Consider the following 15,337-nt stretch of genomic DNA (forward strand, 5'->3'; position numbering starts at 1 on the left):
TATATTAATTACACATAAATTACCATCATATTTAAGGGCCGTTGGGATGAGCTGTGGGCGATGTGGGGTAGGGGAGAACTTTGTAGAGTGGGGCTGAGGGTTGGACTCGGTGATCCCGAGGGGCTTTTCCAACCTGAATGATTCTGTGATATTTATTTCTAGTACTCACGCATTTGTGTTGTCTACTTTTCTGGAAATGTCGGAAACATTTGGGTTTGTGTCCCTTACATGTTTGGGAAAAGTATTTATATTTACATACTTGTTTTTATTATTCAGTATGACTGAGCTTGTTAGCTTCTAATCGACCTGCTTCTTGTGCCATCTTGCCAAGAATGGGTTAGGTACTGAAAGGGAATGAAAGGGCTCAAACAAACGAATTTCTGACAATTATGAAGACTAAACTGTGATGTACGAAAGCTTTGCTTGTGCTTTGCTTCGTTTGTTTCAAAGATTTGCTTGTGTTTTGCTTCATTTGTTTCAAGAACTCCTGACTCCTCAACTGTTTCCTTAGGTCCCTTTGTTTAGGTAAGACTGGAACGCTCGTGAGGCTCCCTACGTAAATCACTGATAGCAGACTCAAGGCCTTCAGCGGACGCTCAGACTACTCCTAGAATGGGAAAACTAACAAAGGAGGGGCTTGAACACAGGGACACAGAGACCCTGTTATAGGGAGGATGATTCCGCTGATATAGGGAGGGGGCGTCTGGACTTCACTGCACAGCTCTGGAAAGAAGGTCAACTATCAAACACTGTGAGGAAGACTGCTTACTTCTTCCCCCGACCACTGAAGACCCTCACCCTATTTTAACTACACATGCTCGGACCGTGTAAATGAATTCTAGGAACTCATTACCGTAAGACACCCCTCTCCAGGAAATCTAATGACTATGTACAATTTGCGTGTGTGTAAACCGGTGTCCCTTGCTAATTCTTGGGAGCCCTTATGGTGGAGAATCCCCAGGGCGACCCCAGCGCTGCCAATAAAGAATTCCTGCTGAACAGGAAAAAACTTTACTGTTTACTGTCTTTGTTTCAGTACAAACAACACAGGTGAATGGAACAGGCATCTTAATACTGATTTGGCAATACATGAAAAAATGGAGTATTTCAGCTCAAATCGGAAGAACTGTTCCCTGGTGCCTGTGCCTTCAGCTCTGCTGTCAGAAAGGCTGGACTCAGCGCGTCCCGCTGGAAGTGCACCGGCCACACAACCAACGGTGGGCACCTCGGGGAGGGGGCTCGGGTTTGGGCCCCTCACCCCAAAAAGGCCATTGAATGACTCGAGCGTGGCCAGAGAAGGGCAACGGAGCTGGGGCAGGGTCTGGAGCACAGGTCTGCTGGGGAGCGGCTGGGGGAACTGGGGGGGTTCAGTCTGGAGCAGAGGAGGCTGAGGGGAGACCTCCTGGCCCTCTGCAACTCCCTGCCAGGAGGGGGCAGAGAGGGGGGATGAGTCTCTGGAGCCAAGGCCCCAGCGCCAGGCCCCGAGGGAATGGCCTCAAGCTGCCCAGGGCAGGGTCAGGCTGGCTCTGAGGAAGGATTTCTGTGCAGAAGGGGCTGTTGGGCGTTGGAATGGGCTGCCCAGGGCAGGGGGGAGTCCCCGGGATCCCTGGAGGGGTTGAAGAGTCGGGCTGAGCCAGCGCTGAGGGACCTGGGGGAGCTGGGAGCGGTCAGGGGAGGGTCACGGCGGGGCTGGAGGAGCTCCAAGGGCTTTCCCGCCCGGCCGGCTCTGTGGGCCCGCGGCGCGCTCCCGCCCGCACAGGGACCGCTCCCCCCGCGCGGGCCAGACCACTGCCGGGCGGCGCGCGGCGGGCGGGCACCCGCGATCGGCAGGAGGAGAAGCCAATGGTGGCGGGGGTTGGGGCGGGGCGGCCGGAAGCGCTCGCAGGCGGAAGTGCGGCGGGGGCGGGGCCGGGCCGGGCGCCCCGCGGCACCGTGAGGGCGGGCCGAGGCGCGGCGCGGGCGGCTCCGCCGGTGATGCGCGCCCCGAGGGAGCTGCCGCGTCCGGTGCCGGCGCGCTGAGGCGCCGCGGGCCCCGGGGGGGGGGGGTTCGGCGGGTGTGTGTGTGTGTGGGGAGGGGGTGCCGGTGTGTCCGCGGCCATGCCGTGCACCTGCGGGAACTGGCGGCGGTGGATCCGGCCGCTGGTGGTGCTGCTGTACATCGTGGGGCTGCTGGTGGTGGTGCCGCTCTGCGTTTGGGAGCTGCAGAAGCTGGAGGTGAGGGACGGAGCGCCGCGGGGGGCGCCCGGTCCCACCCGCACGGCCGCGGCGGGGCGGCTTCCCTGCCCTGGGGCGGCCGGCAGCACCCCTGGGCCCCGGGGCGAGAGCCCGGGAGGCAGAGAACAGCCGGAGAAGTGCCGCCGCGGTGCTGTGCGCGGCCGCGGCGCCGGTAACGCCCGAACGATGCGAGGTGGAACCGGGCAGGATTTCCTTCTCCTTCCGGTTCAGCAATAATTAGCGTTCAAGCGGTTGATGCGGAGCTGAAGAAGCTGCAGTCAGGCTCTGTAGAAGCAGGGCCGGAGCTCTGCCGCTGCCCTGCCCACGGCTTTTCACGCTCAGTAGAAATACTGGCGTTCGTGACCTGGTATTTCAGGTAATCCTGCCTGCCAGGGAGAGTTGAGGTAGTAGAGAAGCTTCTCTTTCAGGCCGGTGGTACCGTAGTATGTCATAACAGCAGCCTAGCAGTTACACGTGGCAACATTACTTTTCCAGCAAGAAGTAAAATTTTAACCTAAAAATACAGGTTGCATTTCATACAGGCTTTTACCACTGGTTAATGCCAGTAAAATCTGGTTTGAGTGTATTTTAAATTTCCAATTTTGAAAACCCTGTTCTGATGCTTTTGTATGTTCAGCCCAATGGATATTTAAATCAAAGCGGTATCCGAAACGTCAAAATCACTCAATCTGATACTGATAGACAAACTACTCGGAAGCAATTTTTGAACTGGAAGGCAACGGAGGATGTGGGATGTTGATGTACAGTAGAGGATCAGAGAAGCAGTTCTCAAAGAAAACCCCAGAGAAATCTTACACTGTTTCTCAGGTTTTGGTACTCAGGACTATTAATATAGTAGTTTTTCAGAGAGCTTTGGTTTAAAATCGTAGCCCTGTGTTTTAGCAGATGTTACATTGAAATAGATATGCATGTATATATGAGCGGCTAAATGAAACTAGTTGGAACTCGATTTTAAAGCTAAAAATACCTTAAATCCACAAGCTTCCAGAAACGTTATAACGTAGCACTGAACTAAGACAAGTTCCATACCTAAAGCAAGGCATCCATTGTGACTTTCAGCAAATTAAGTACGGAACATTACTGTGCTTTTGTAGGACACTTGTGTTTATTGGCGATGGTTTTGTTCGGTCCTGCAGGATTTCTCATATTTTTCTTTGGAGTTTTTAAGTTTTACTCTAAGCCACGTCAACAGATTGCAAGGGAGACTTTAGGATTTTGTGTATTTGAAAGGGAAGAGTTAGAAAAACTAAATACTGGGATATGTACTTAATGTCCATCTTCAAACTTAATTCACAGTGGGGGAAAAAAAAAGAAATTATTTTTCTTGCTATACTGGTTCAGCTTTAAAGTATGAGTACTGAAACTTTGATCTTGCATTCTTCTTTTTCTCTGGAAGGTTGGAATTCATACCAAGGCATGGTTTATTGCTGGGATATTTCTGCTAATGACTATACCAATATCTCTCTGGGGAATACTACAACACTTAGTCCATTATACACAACCTGAGTTACAGAAACCAATAATAAGGTAACATTTTGTATTTTACCTGTGCTACGAATGTTGAATTTAACTCAGACTACAAATACTTCTAGTAATATTAAATGTTCTTTTGTTATTGTAACAGGATTCTATGGATGGTGCCGATTTACAGTTTAGACAGTGTAAGTGTTCTCTTCCTGTTAACAGCTCAATAAAATTCTGTTTGCTGTGGGAGTGAGGGAAAACACTGTCACAGTGAGCAGAAACTGTGCTGCATGGAGAGTTGTAGTCCTAGAAACTTCTGGGCATTCCTATTCATGGAGCATGACAGAAGCATAGTTCTAGTGATGTTGCATTCTTCTTGTGGGATCACTTTTGCTAACCCTTCTTAACCTCGGTCCTTGAGTATCCTTTATGACAGATGTGGAAAGGGGTACGACAAGAGCCTGCTTCTGGTCCTTCCATCTTCAGTGAGAGCTGAACTGGAAACCAGACTGATCAAAGTGCTGTCTCAAAATTTAGTGCCTTACCTTTCTGTCCCGAGTTATGCTTTGTGCTAAAATTCTTGCTTTGTGCTTCAGGGGGCAAAGGGTAAGATCCCACAAAAAATCCACTTCTGAATACTTTTATGTGATAGAATCTATTTGCCATACCAGGTATGGTTTATGTAAATACATTACCTGTGGAGATTATTTCAGCCAGAGCTAAGCAACATTCTAAATCTGTGGACTGTACAGGATGTGTGTTTACATGTTGTCATCACCTCCTGACACTGCAATTACTTGTTTCCCCTGTAAAAGACAGCTTTTGAGGAACTTTTCCTTTGATTTTTTTTTTTTTTTTTTTTTCCTCCCATCTCCTGAGTGTTTATGAAGTGTCACCCTTACGTATGTTTGGTTTGGTTTTGGGTTGGTGTTTGGTTTGTTTTTTTTTTTAAGACTGGGATTTTAGAGTATCTCAGAGTGAAGGAGAATGGGGAAGAAAACATTGTCTCTTTCCTATGGGGAATATCAACTACCTCAGGTTGATATTTCAATTTCAAGTACAGAATTTTGCTTTGGAAGAAAATTGCTCACTAATTAAGCAAGCTCTAGCCAGGCATTCAGGGACATTGCTGACATGCTGAATTCTTTACCCAGACTCCTGGATCTTATGGCCTTTGCTCAATATATGGTATCCTCCTAAGAGTGCTTAATCTGTGCTGAAAATCCTCAGATTCAAAAACTGTATTTTCAGTTTACTAGCTGCAGTAGTACATCTTCCACACAGCTGTTGCAGCATCTATATCTCTTTGTTAACTGTGATGAGGATGTGAAGCATTTTCCTGTAGTTCTAATAAGAATGTCAGAGAAAGCACATTTGTTCTACTACAACCTAAGAAAACAAAGTAAACTTAAAAGACCTGCCTCTAAGGTTGAAACTCCATCTCTCCCCCAAAAAAATCCAACCCCAAAAAAAGTCCTGTAAAACAGGTTGCACTGGACAGTGCAACAGCAGTGTGATACTCAGAAATAAAAATTGAAAGCTCGGACAGCTGATCCATAATCCCAGTTTTGCAAAAAAAAAATAAAATATCACTTTTCTGTCTGAAATTCTAGTTTAGAGGGATGATTACCACTTTAAGGCTAATCTGCTGCTTCCTTCTGTATCTTACAAACATGCCAGAACACACATTTACACAGCAGATCCCCAAAGCAACTGACTTTATACTGAGGGACTAAAAACTTAGTTCTCAAACTCATCTTGACAATGAATATGTGAATTCCAGGAAACCGTTCTGTCTTGTCTCCTCCTAAGAGGAGTAGGTTATGTGCAGGGAACCATCTCCTCAGTTACATTTAAATGGAAGGCTGAATTGTGTGCTCAGAGACACGGAGCATTTCTTGTGCCGTGCTTTAAGCACGCTTCGGTTTGAAGCAGCAGAGATGCAATCTGAAATTCTACTTGTATTTTTACAGGACGTTATTTTCTAGCTGTAGCATCGCGCTCCTGTTAGCCAAATGCTTCGAGCCCAGTTTAATTAGTGCCTGCTCTCTAATGAAGTACTGCCTGCTGAACTAGCCAGCCAGTGTTGTCATTGGAATTACTTTTGTCCTTCTTGCCTGTAACCTCTTGTTTACCTCTCTCCTTACAGTGGATAGCTTTGAAATACCCCAACATTGCAATATATGTGGATACATGTCGAGAATGCTATGAAGCTTATGTCATCTATAATTTTATGGTTTTTCTTTCAAATTATCTAACCAACCGGTATCCAAACCTCGTATTAATAATAGAAGCGAAAGATCAGCAGAGACATCTGCCACCTCTGTGTTGTTGTCCGTCGTGGGCTATGGGAGAGTGAGTATATGATGACATCTTAAAATTTTAAGCTGTGTAATCAGATGTAAACGTGTTTTGTTTTGTTTTTTTTTTTCATGTTTAATAGTATAACTTGTTGCTTGTCAGAGTCAGTTCATGGTTTGCGCACGTCTTGTTTATCAACTATGAACTCCTAGTGAAAGCAGCTGTGAACATGTTTTCTAGCTGTAAAATGTCCTATAAATGGTGCTTAGTTACAAACATGCATTGACGCAGGTGGTGCTGAAGAAAACTTCCTGGGTTTTGAAAAAACACTGGAGAAGGTTTCCTTGAATTTGCTTCCTTTGCTATCGTGTAACATTTGCCAAAAAGCCTCGTGTAGAATCGCTGGTAGACCAGACAGCCTATTGCTTTTACTTCCACAGGTGAAGGACGAGAGGGAATAAGCCCCTGCACTGTTTGTTTCTGCATGCTTAATCTGATAAGTCTGTCTCTCTTAAGAGATTTTGATAAAGCTGTTTAAAATGTTACGGACAAACTATGAATGTAAGTCATTCTTAAACATCTTCAAGCTCAGTGAAAATTGCATTCTCCTTGTTTAGCCCAGCCAGAAGCTTTCCGTGGCCAGTAGTAGAGAATCATTGAGAATTTCCTGTTACGTATCTAAAAAAGTCTAGGTCTTTTGTGCACACTATATACTGTAGCATCTGAAGTCTTGGAAACAGAAGTTGAAATTACCATGAAATAAAAATTTAGTGTAGTGAAACTACTGAGAACAGGACACTTCCATAAGTGAATTGTCTTTAAATTCTTGTACAATGAATTTTGTGTTTCTCTTGCAGAGTTTTATTATTTAGATGTAAACTGGGGGTTTTGCAGTACACTGTTGTCAGACCATTTACTACCATTATTGCTTTGTAAGTATGCTCCTAAATAATTAATATTGATCTTCAGGATCTAATTTTGAGTTATACTGAAAAGAATTTTCATACCCTTTGTCTTGAATCAAGGCAGTCTGAAAGCAGACTTGTTGTCTTACAGACTAAATGAGTCCCGGCGATTTCAATCAATCTTTGATTTCTTTACAACTTCTCTATAGCAAATTGCTATTTGCAGAATTGAAATAATAAATACCTAATGCTTGCTGCTGAAAGTGGTGGGAGAGAATGTGAAGTACTGTTTATGTGGGAAGACATTTTTACGATCTCTTAAATCTTTAGAGTCTTTTTTTTCCCTCCTTCTCCCTTTTCTCACTGGCTTCAACAATTGGGTATTTTTAAAGTCAGGTTTTGTGTAACTTTTAAAATTTCATTAAGCTCTGCATGTGATGAGCCTGACTGTATACCTTCATACATATCATACAACCTGCTGTTGTGAAGGAATAGCTGGTGGTTATGGATGTTGATGCTGAAAGCTTCATTTTCATTAACTTTGTATTAATGGTCATTACTGTTAATTCTGTGAGACTGCGGAAGAAGTTGCTACTCGCCAAGAATATCCATAGAAATCTTTATATCGGCTGTATGTGTTCTAACAGTTAAAAGCAAAATGGCTTAAAAAAAGGATGTTTAAGTGTTGAATTCTTTCAGCGATGGGCTATATTAAGCCTGCATTCAAACCCTCTTTCTTCTATGGAAAACACAATACGAATGTGCTGTTGGCAACTGATTCTTGTGCAGAACCCACAATGCCCATATTTGAGTACCAGAAGAGTTCTAGGATTCCAACAGTTGATCGATGTAAAGCAGGTTTAGCACTTCAAGAAAGCGAGCTTTTACTACGTGGTCATTAACTGTAAAAATTTTTTCAGAATTTGTGAACTAGTGGGAGTGTATGATGAAGGAAACTTCAGCTTCAACAATGCTTGGACTTACTTGGTTATACTAAACAACATGTCACAGCTAGTGAGTATCAAGAGTACATATTTCTGCTCTTTTAAGTCATCGTATTAGTATCATGTGAATATTCTCTGTGAACTATTGACAGTAATTGTGTTAATGTCTGGTAATTCTTACGGGAAGAGTATTTCCCACTGTAAATCAAAGTTGCTATCTGTTAAATACTGTATATGTAAAATACTAGGAAAACAGATCATCTAAAACTTTTCTTATCTTTACTACAAATCTCCATAAAGCAATGAAGTGTCCCACCTCTCTAGCACAGACTGTTTGACGGGTGAAACACCATGGCCCAGGCACGTTAGAGCTGTAGACTCTCCCCTCTGCAGAAGGGATGACTTCACTCGCCCCCGTAGCTTCCTCCCAGCATGCAAAGAATCAGCAGTGGCTGCGTTAAAAATACCATGTCACAAAGCTGGTGGAAACAATATTGATAGGAAAACTGGCAACGGCGCATGGAGCGCTGAGATTCTGGCCTGCCTAACGCTTGCTCTTGGTTCAGCTGGCAGGTGATGGCAGGGCAGGGCCAAGATGTCAACCGCTGGACTTGAAGGTTTTATTTTGGAGGCTAGGGGTTGGATTTAGTGGCTTTCTGGGAATGCAGAGGAATCATTTTCTGTTTCACTCGAGGCACATTACACGAGCTATTGCCCAGAGCGGCAGCTCTGGCTCCTTGCTGCGTAGCCTTCTCGCCTCCAAGCTGCTCCTTTTGGTGACGGCAGCAGGAGTCAGGACAGCACGACATCTCCTCTGGAAAGGGCCGTCCTCCTCCTGCTCCCACCCCTGTGTCTCATGGGCGGCTGTTAGGGAAGGAGCTGTACCTGCTTTCTGCTGTGACAACAGTCCCAGCAGCAGCATGTACTTCGGCATGTCCTCGTTGACATCATCGCTTAAAGAAACTCGAGGGGAAGAGTCTTGGAGAATGTGCATGCAGAGGTGAGGTCAGTTGCTTAGGTTTGGCTGAGCATTAGTTTGGTGGCTCGCTGTTGTTAGGAAACTTGTTAAGATTTGCAGGAAGATTGCATAGAGGCAACATCTGAGGTGTTCTTAACAGAAGCCTGAAAGAACGTGCTTTTTTTTATGCCGTTTTCCCAAGAGATGCGCTTGGCATTGAGAAGATTTTACGGGACCTTCCTGTGCTTTGCTTTACTGTGTAGATAGATGACCTCAGTCTCCGTCTGCCAATACCACACATTTCAGAAATACAATTTCAGGCCAAAAAAAAGTCTGCTTTAAAACATTAAGGCAAAGATTCCATAAATCCAGAGCCTCTTTTCTAAAATAGTTATCTTTTACGTTTCTATCGTACTGTGATAATTATGGGTTTTTTTGTAACTGAAGCGATGCTGCAAAACAACTCCCTCAGAAAACAAACAAGGATTTGAAAGCTTTTCTTTGTTTTCTTTTCCTTGTTAGTTTGCTATGTATTGTCTGGTGCTGTTTTATAAAGTACTACGTGAAGAACTGAACCCTATCCAACCTGTTGGCAAGTTCCTTTGTGTGAAGATGGTAGTTTTTGTTTCGTTCTGGTAAGTTAATTATTTACTCATTACTTGCTCTTGGGGTGGATCACGAAAGAGGAAAAAAGGCTGGATTTGTTACTGAAGTTAGAGGCCTCAAAAAATCTACCCATATTCCTAAGGAAGTGCTGTGAGGGGAAAAGGGCGCTAGTATGTTGGACAGAGCAGTCTTATTCACTTGAGATCATTTTTTAGACTTGCTATTTTATAAGGTGATTCTCAGGAACATAATTTATTTTAGAGTCTTCAATTGCAGCAATTTCAAAACAAAAAAAAAAAGGTTATTTTTTAAAATAAAAGTTAAAAAATATTTCACTTTTTCAGAATTTACTATAAATTACAGTTTAAGCATTGCTCACACTTAGCTGCTCATGAGTGAGTGCATTTGACTATCTGAACGTTAATCTGTGGGCTGTGCTGATGCCCTTGAGAGAGAAGCAACTTGTTCTGTAACTGGAACAACAAACTCTTCTTTGGTTCTGTACTCTGTTGGTCTTTAGGACCACAGATGAATGACATCGCTTTTTAAGTCTCTTTTCCTTCTCTTAAAATCTATAAACAGTAATTTTTTTTGAGTGTACATACATACGAACAGGCCTTGTTTACCAGATTTGCTTGCAGGTTGTTTGGTGGTACTGTTACAATAACGGAAAATAATCTTTATAGGCAAGCTGTGCTCATTGCATTGTTGGTGAAAGTCGGTGTTATTTCTGAGAAACACACCTGGGAATGGCAAAGTGTGGAAGCTGTGGCTACAGGCCTACAGGTAGGAGCAGCTAATTACTACTGGGGAGGAATGGCTACGTGTAAGACGACATAGCTGATCTTGAGCAGATGTTGTCACAGTCACTAATTAAGACAGGCTAGGATAGTCTGGGGAAAGTTTCAGCCAGTCATCCCCAGTGAGTTTTATGCTCAACGCTTACATATCCATGTGCTGGGCAGAAAGAATGTGCCCCAGTTAAATACTTCTGTTCGATAGCCTTGCATTTCTTCTTGCAAGAATTCATTGTAGAGCTGCTTCTTGTTGAATCTCCACTTCCAGCAAGTCAGTCCATCAGGCAAGGACTGATTCCAGTATGTGTGGAGTACCCGTGGCCCTCTGAAGCCTACCAAGAATACCCTGCCTCTGGTGCCAGTATCCCAAGGCACTTGCAGTCTTTTGGTTGGAGAAGAAACCGTTTTTTCTCTAGTTATGATTGATTAAGTCAATCTCTCTCTCATTGCAGGATTTTATCATTTGTGTGGAGATGTTCCTGGCTGCTATTGCGCATCACTACAGTTTCTCCTATAAACCTTATGTTCAGGAGGCTGAAGAAGGGTCATGCTTTGACTCTTTTCTTGCAATGTGGGATATTTCTGATATAAGGGCAGATATATCAGAACAGGTTCGAAATGTTGGTAAGTAACAGATTTGAATGATCTGTTCACGGCACAGGCATTTCCAGCTTCATTTTACACTATTATCCATCTCTACAGTACCTTGAGAATGTTCCAGACCCAATGAGTGGCAGCTGTATGCCTACAGGATTTCATGGTTTATCTGGTACTTTGCTGTTTTCAGTGCTCTTGACTGATCTAGAGTCTAGTTCTTAATTTTTCTTTTAAATAGATGGATCTCAGGGTAGGTTTTAGGCGTGTTAAGTGGAAGAAAGGGATGTCCCTTTTGGTTCTTTTTTGTTGTTGTTTTTTAAATGGAAAGACATCCTTTTATTTATTAAAGCTAACAATGCCCATGTAAAACTGTCAGAGACTCTAATTTCATGCCTATTTTAGAGTTGATGTGTTCGAAGACCTTGGTATAGTGCTGAAAGTATTAAAAAGTATTTTCATTTGGCGTAATTCTAGGAAGGACAGTTTTGGGCCAGCCAAGGAAAATGTTTTTTGCTGAGGATCATGAACAGAACGAACATACGAGTTTACTGTCTTCATCTACTCAAGACCCAATTTCTGATGCTTCTTCAATGCCATCTTCACCCATGGGTCATTATCAGGGGTTTGGACACACTGTGACACCTCTCACAACACCGACGGCAGCCCCTGCAGTTGATGGTATTTACACTTCTGCTATTCGAGATGCTGAGGAGTCACCTGAACTAGAGCACAGTTCATCAGAGAAAGCTTTGAATAGAAGTTAGACTCACCTTTTCTTTGAATGTGTCAAGGAGTCTGTTACATACTTGCCGCACACCTTCCGTTAAGGTGTACTATTAGTGGTGAAAGTTGAAGAGCGTGGAAAAGCTGCTGCACAGGCAGGAAGAGGATATGGCTGTACCTGACATCTGAATTCTGAATCTATAAAGGATGTGAGTATCTGTGAGTACCCCAGAATAGAAAACACGCACACTGTAAAGATCTCTGCATATGTCTAAGAATCAACTCCTTAACTGCTAAACACTTACACATCATGTCAAAATTACACTGACTTTTATTAATACAAAAGAAACATTGGAAAAAAAAAAAAGCTTTTCTAAAGCTGAAGTGTAAGTACTACTAGCAAGGGAAAAAATAATTTCAAGAATGTAATTTAAGAAGGGCAGTAGCAAAAATTGTTTGTATTCACGTTGGTTGTCCTCTTAATGATGGTAACTTCCACACCCCAGTGTCGGAATGAGTGTGGGTGAAATGATAACTTCTGTACAGACACCATCTTCTCTTTCCTGCCTAGCTAAATAAACCTCCTTCATTAAGATCATTATTACAGAGCATCAGTAAAGAATCCATATGAAGAAAGCATTCCCTACAGGCCTCGCTAGACAATTCCATGCCCAGAACATACGGTTGATGTATCTGTTGTCTTTGTAGCTCATAATTTGTAAGTTTTTTACATTCAGAAGAGACAGCCAGGATGATAGGTTTTGGATTAATACCTTACACTTGACTACTTTTTTCCTGTCCTTCTAAAATAAGAATAATGGTTATGACCTTAAAATACATGGGGGGGAATAAAGGATGTCAAAAAGGAAGTAGAAAACAAACCTGATTTCTTTATTTTAGGCTGCAATCAATTCTTTAACACTTAAAGGTTTTTTTAAGCTGTTAAAGCTTGACAACGTATCTGTAGTAATTTGTATTCATAACTTTGTGTGTGGTTATTGTATTATGCTTCTAGTGTAGCCTGGATGCAAATATAATGGTTGTTTTTTTGTTCCTTCCCCCCCCCAGAAAAGATCTTTGCTAAGGTAAAACTAAGTATCCAGTTTAATACTGGAGGTACTAGCGTTAGATTTCAGACCAAGTAGTACACTTGTACCAAAATGTTGCTTTGCAAAAACTGACAAAATCAGAGGGGTATTGTTTCTATCCCATTACCAGATTTTTACTACTTTTGCATGTTTGCAATCTGACAAAAACAAAAAAACCCTGGAGCACTGACCTTTTAAGTGACATCTGAAGTTTCTTTTCCAGCATTTTTAGCATTTACAGGATAAATGTTTGACTTCTGGCTGTCATAGTAAATTCATCTTAAGTGCTTTTTTTTTTTTTTGCAGTACTAGTGTGATGTAAATATTGCGCCTTACTCACTAGGCTGCATATTTTATAGTTGACTGTACTTGCTGTATCTGAAGTTAGTGGGAAAGTGCAAATCATAATTTTCAATTTGCCAAGTCATTGCCTTTGTTGTAAATAAGCAATTAAAGATTTTATTTAAACTGTTTACCTTCTTTCAATCTGATTTATGGCTATAGTAATTTAAGAGTGTGAATGACCCGTGAATACAACTATCTTCTTCACAGAAGGGGATCCTAAGCATAACCAGTACTAGAGTTTGTGCTGTCAGTATTTTAAGACTTGTACTAAAAAGGGAATTCTTGTTTGAGCTGATGAAGAATCAGAATGTAGTGACTTATGCTTGATTCCAGATATGTTTTTATCCATGTAAAAGCCATGTTTTAAAAGGAAACAACTTGTAAAAGCTCACTTTGCTGCCCACTGCAGTCATTATTAGAATTAATCTGATTTCCTGCATGTATACAGGTAAAAAGGGGCAGTGGTTGAAATAACACTGAAGGATTGGAGCTGCTGGAAGCTAAGGAGCTACCATGCTCTTAGCTTTTTAAAAATGTCCTGTGAAGAATTTTTCTTTTTTGATACCTGAAGTTGTGTCTGCCTGGCACAGAGAGGGAAGACTTTGATAGGAAAACAGCTACTGAAGTGTCTGGGTTGCTTCTTTCACAGCATTTCTGGAAAACTAAGTTATTTTATTGTTACTCAGCTATTCTATGTGCACAGTATTCCTGCTTTTTTTTTTCCTGGAGGAAAAGTTACTTCTTCATTGCAGCAGCCTACAGGATCATACCATTGCTACTGAATTTCCAAAATACTGAAAGACTTCTATTAACACCTTCCCCCCTCTTTTGAAAACAACAAAACTAACCCAAGTTTATATAGAAGTTTATTTGCAAATCATCCTTAATCTTTACATTAACCATATTTGTTCCTGCATGGTTTTTATGCCTAATCTTCTCCCAGATTTTAATCTGAAATTTTAAAAGCTTGCTCTTGCCTTATATAACACACTGCTTGAAAACTTAGTAATGGTTATTCTCATCCCTTAACTCTCATTAAGTAAGTAAAGCTTTAACTCTTTTTGCTCTCTTAACTGTCAAAGAGCCTAATCAATATACCTAACCACTAATTAGTGTTTTTGCTTTCCTCAGAGGTATTTCAGCATGAAAAGTAAAAACACTTCTCTAAAACTGTACTTTGATGAAAATATGCTGTACCTACTAGGTTTAGTGGTGTCAAACAGCAATTTGATTTTATTGATCATGCTTTGGGGTGGGGGGGGAAGGAGGGGGTTTGTTTTGTTTTTTTAAAACATGTCTCCTAATATAAAACACCTCTGTCCTACTCTAATCCGCTTACATTTTGCTGTGCGTTGTACTGCTTGGATGAAGGATGGTATCCAGTTACTTTATCATCAGGAAAGTTGACGATTATAATCATTACCTCTGTTTTGGAAAAAGATAAAATAAATTGGAAACCTTTCCTCCATCCTTCTAGAAAGAGCTTTATTATAGCAGTCTGTCAGGTGCAAATTCAGCTGCAGGCTGGGACAGCCACAGCTCCAGCAGTCCCCGAGATGAAACCAAAAGAGTCTTCTGAGCCCCCTGACCTAACGAAGAGGGCATACAGATCATACATGCAGGGAGATTCTATAAAAATAATTAGTGGATGGCTCTATACAGGCTCCTGTTAAGGAAAGATCACAGAAATGCTTTTTCTACACTGAATAAACACAGTATAAAGAAAATTAGCGACAAAATATCTTGCTAACAGTCTCTCTCATAGCTAGAGGTAGAATCAGTGCTGAGAGGCTTTTGTTAATCTTCCATTTGGATACAGATTTACTAGAAGGAACCTGTTACCTGCATTATATTAAAATGCAAAGCTGTAGAAGAGATGCAGGAGTACTGTGGTAACATGTAATATCGTATACCACTTTTCATACAAACAAGACTCCAGGCCCATTATATTACCAGAAATGATTCTGAGGGAATTTCAAGTTTACTAGCTTTACCTTCCACTCTAGAACTTGAGTTATTCAACAACCCTCCTTTACAACTTTTTCTAATTGTCTCCCTGCAATAGAGGTATGTAGGGCACTTGGCACCTGAGAAGCAGAACCCCAGCTTTGTGTCTCAAGACTCTTATCCTGAACAGCCACAGCTGTTTCTTTCTGGTACAGGCATGTGGATGCTTTTCTTCTTACTACAGATGATAGGGTAGCAAAAGAAGCCAGTCCCACTGTGACTACAGTCACTGCAACAGCCAGCAGTCAGGTTTCTGCTGTGGTGAAGACACTACCTCCCCCAGCTGCCTGGTAAGATACCCTTCCCAGGGCAAGGTGTAGTCCATCAGTGGAACTTAAGCATCTACTATTAAAGCAACAACAGTAAA

At 42.3% G+C, this 15,337-nt stretch overlaps 1 protein-coding gene across 2 annotated transcripts; it reads left to right on the top strand.

Annotated features, from left to right (window-relative positions):
* The first annotated feature begins 1,955 nt into the window (after positions 1 to 1,955).
* Positions 1,956 to 13,091, top strand: TMEM184C (transmembrane protein 184C). Of its 2 annotated transcripts, XM_074905908.1 has the most exons (10): positions 1,957 to 2,214; positions 3,632 to 3,762; positions 3,860 to 3,896; positions 5,849 to 6,054; positions 6,858 to 6,932; positions 7,826 to 7,919; positions 9,330 to 9,442; positions 10,100 to 10,199; positions 10,663 to 10,834; positions 11,282 to 13,091. In XM_074905908.1, the coding sequence occupies exons 1-10, from the start codon at positions 2,098 to 2,100 to the stop codon at positions 11,569 to 11,571; spliced, it is 1,335 nt and encodes a 444-aa protein (XP_074762009.1). In that variant the 5' UTR covers positions 1,957 to 2,097; the 3' UTR covers positions 11,572 to 13,091. The 2 variants fall into 2 exon arrangements, with proteins under 2 accessions (XP_074762010.1, XP_074762009.1); XM_074905909.1 differs by lacking the exon at positions 6,858 to 6,932 and having other exon boundaries at positions 1,956 to 2,214.
* Positions 13,092 to 15,337: the final 2,246 nt, after the last annotated feature.

This window comes from Athene noctua, chromosome 4, assembly GCF_965140245.1.
Source record: "Athene noctua chromosome 4, bAthNoc1.hap1.1, whole genome shotgun sequence".
In the NCBI taxonomy this organism is placed as follows: domain Eukaryota; kingdom Metazoa; phylum Chordata; class Aves; order Strigiformes; family Strigidae; genus Athene; species Athene noctua.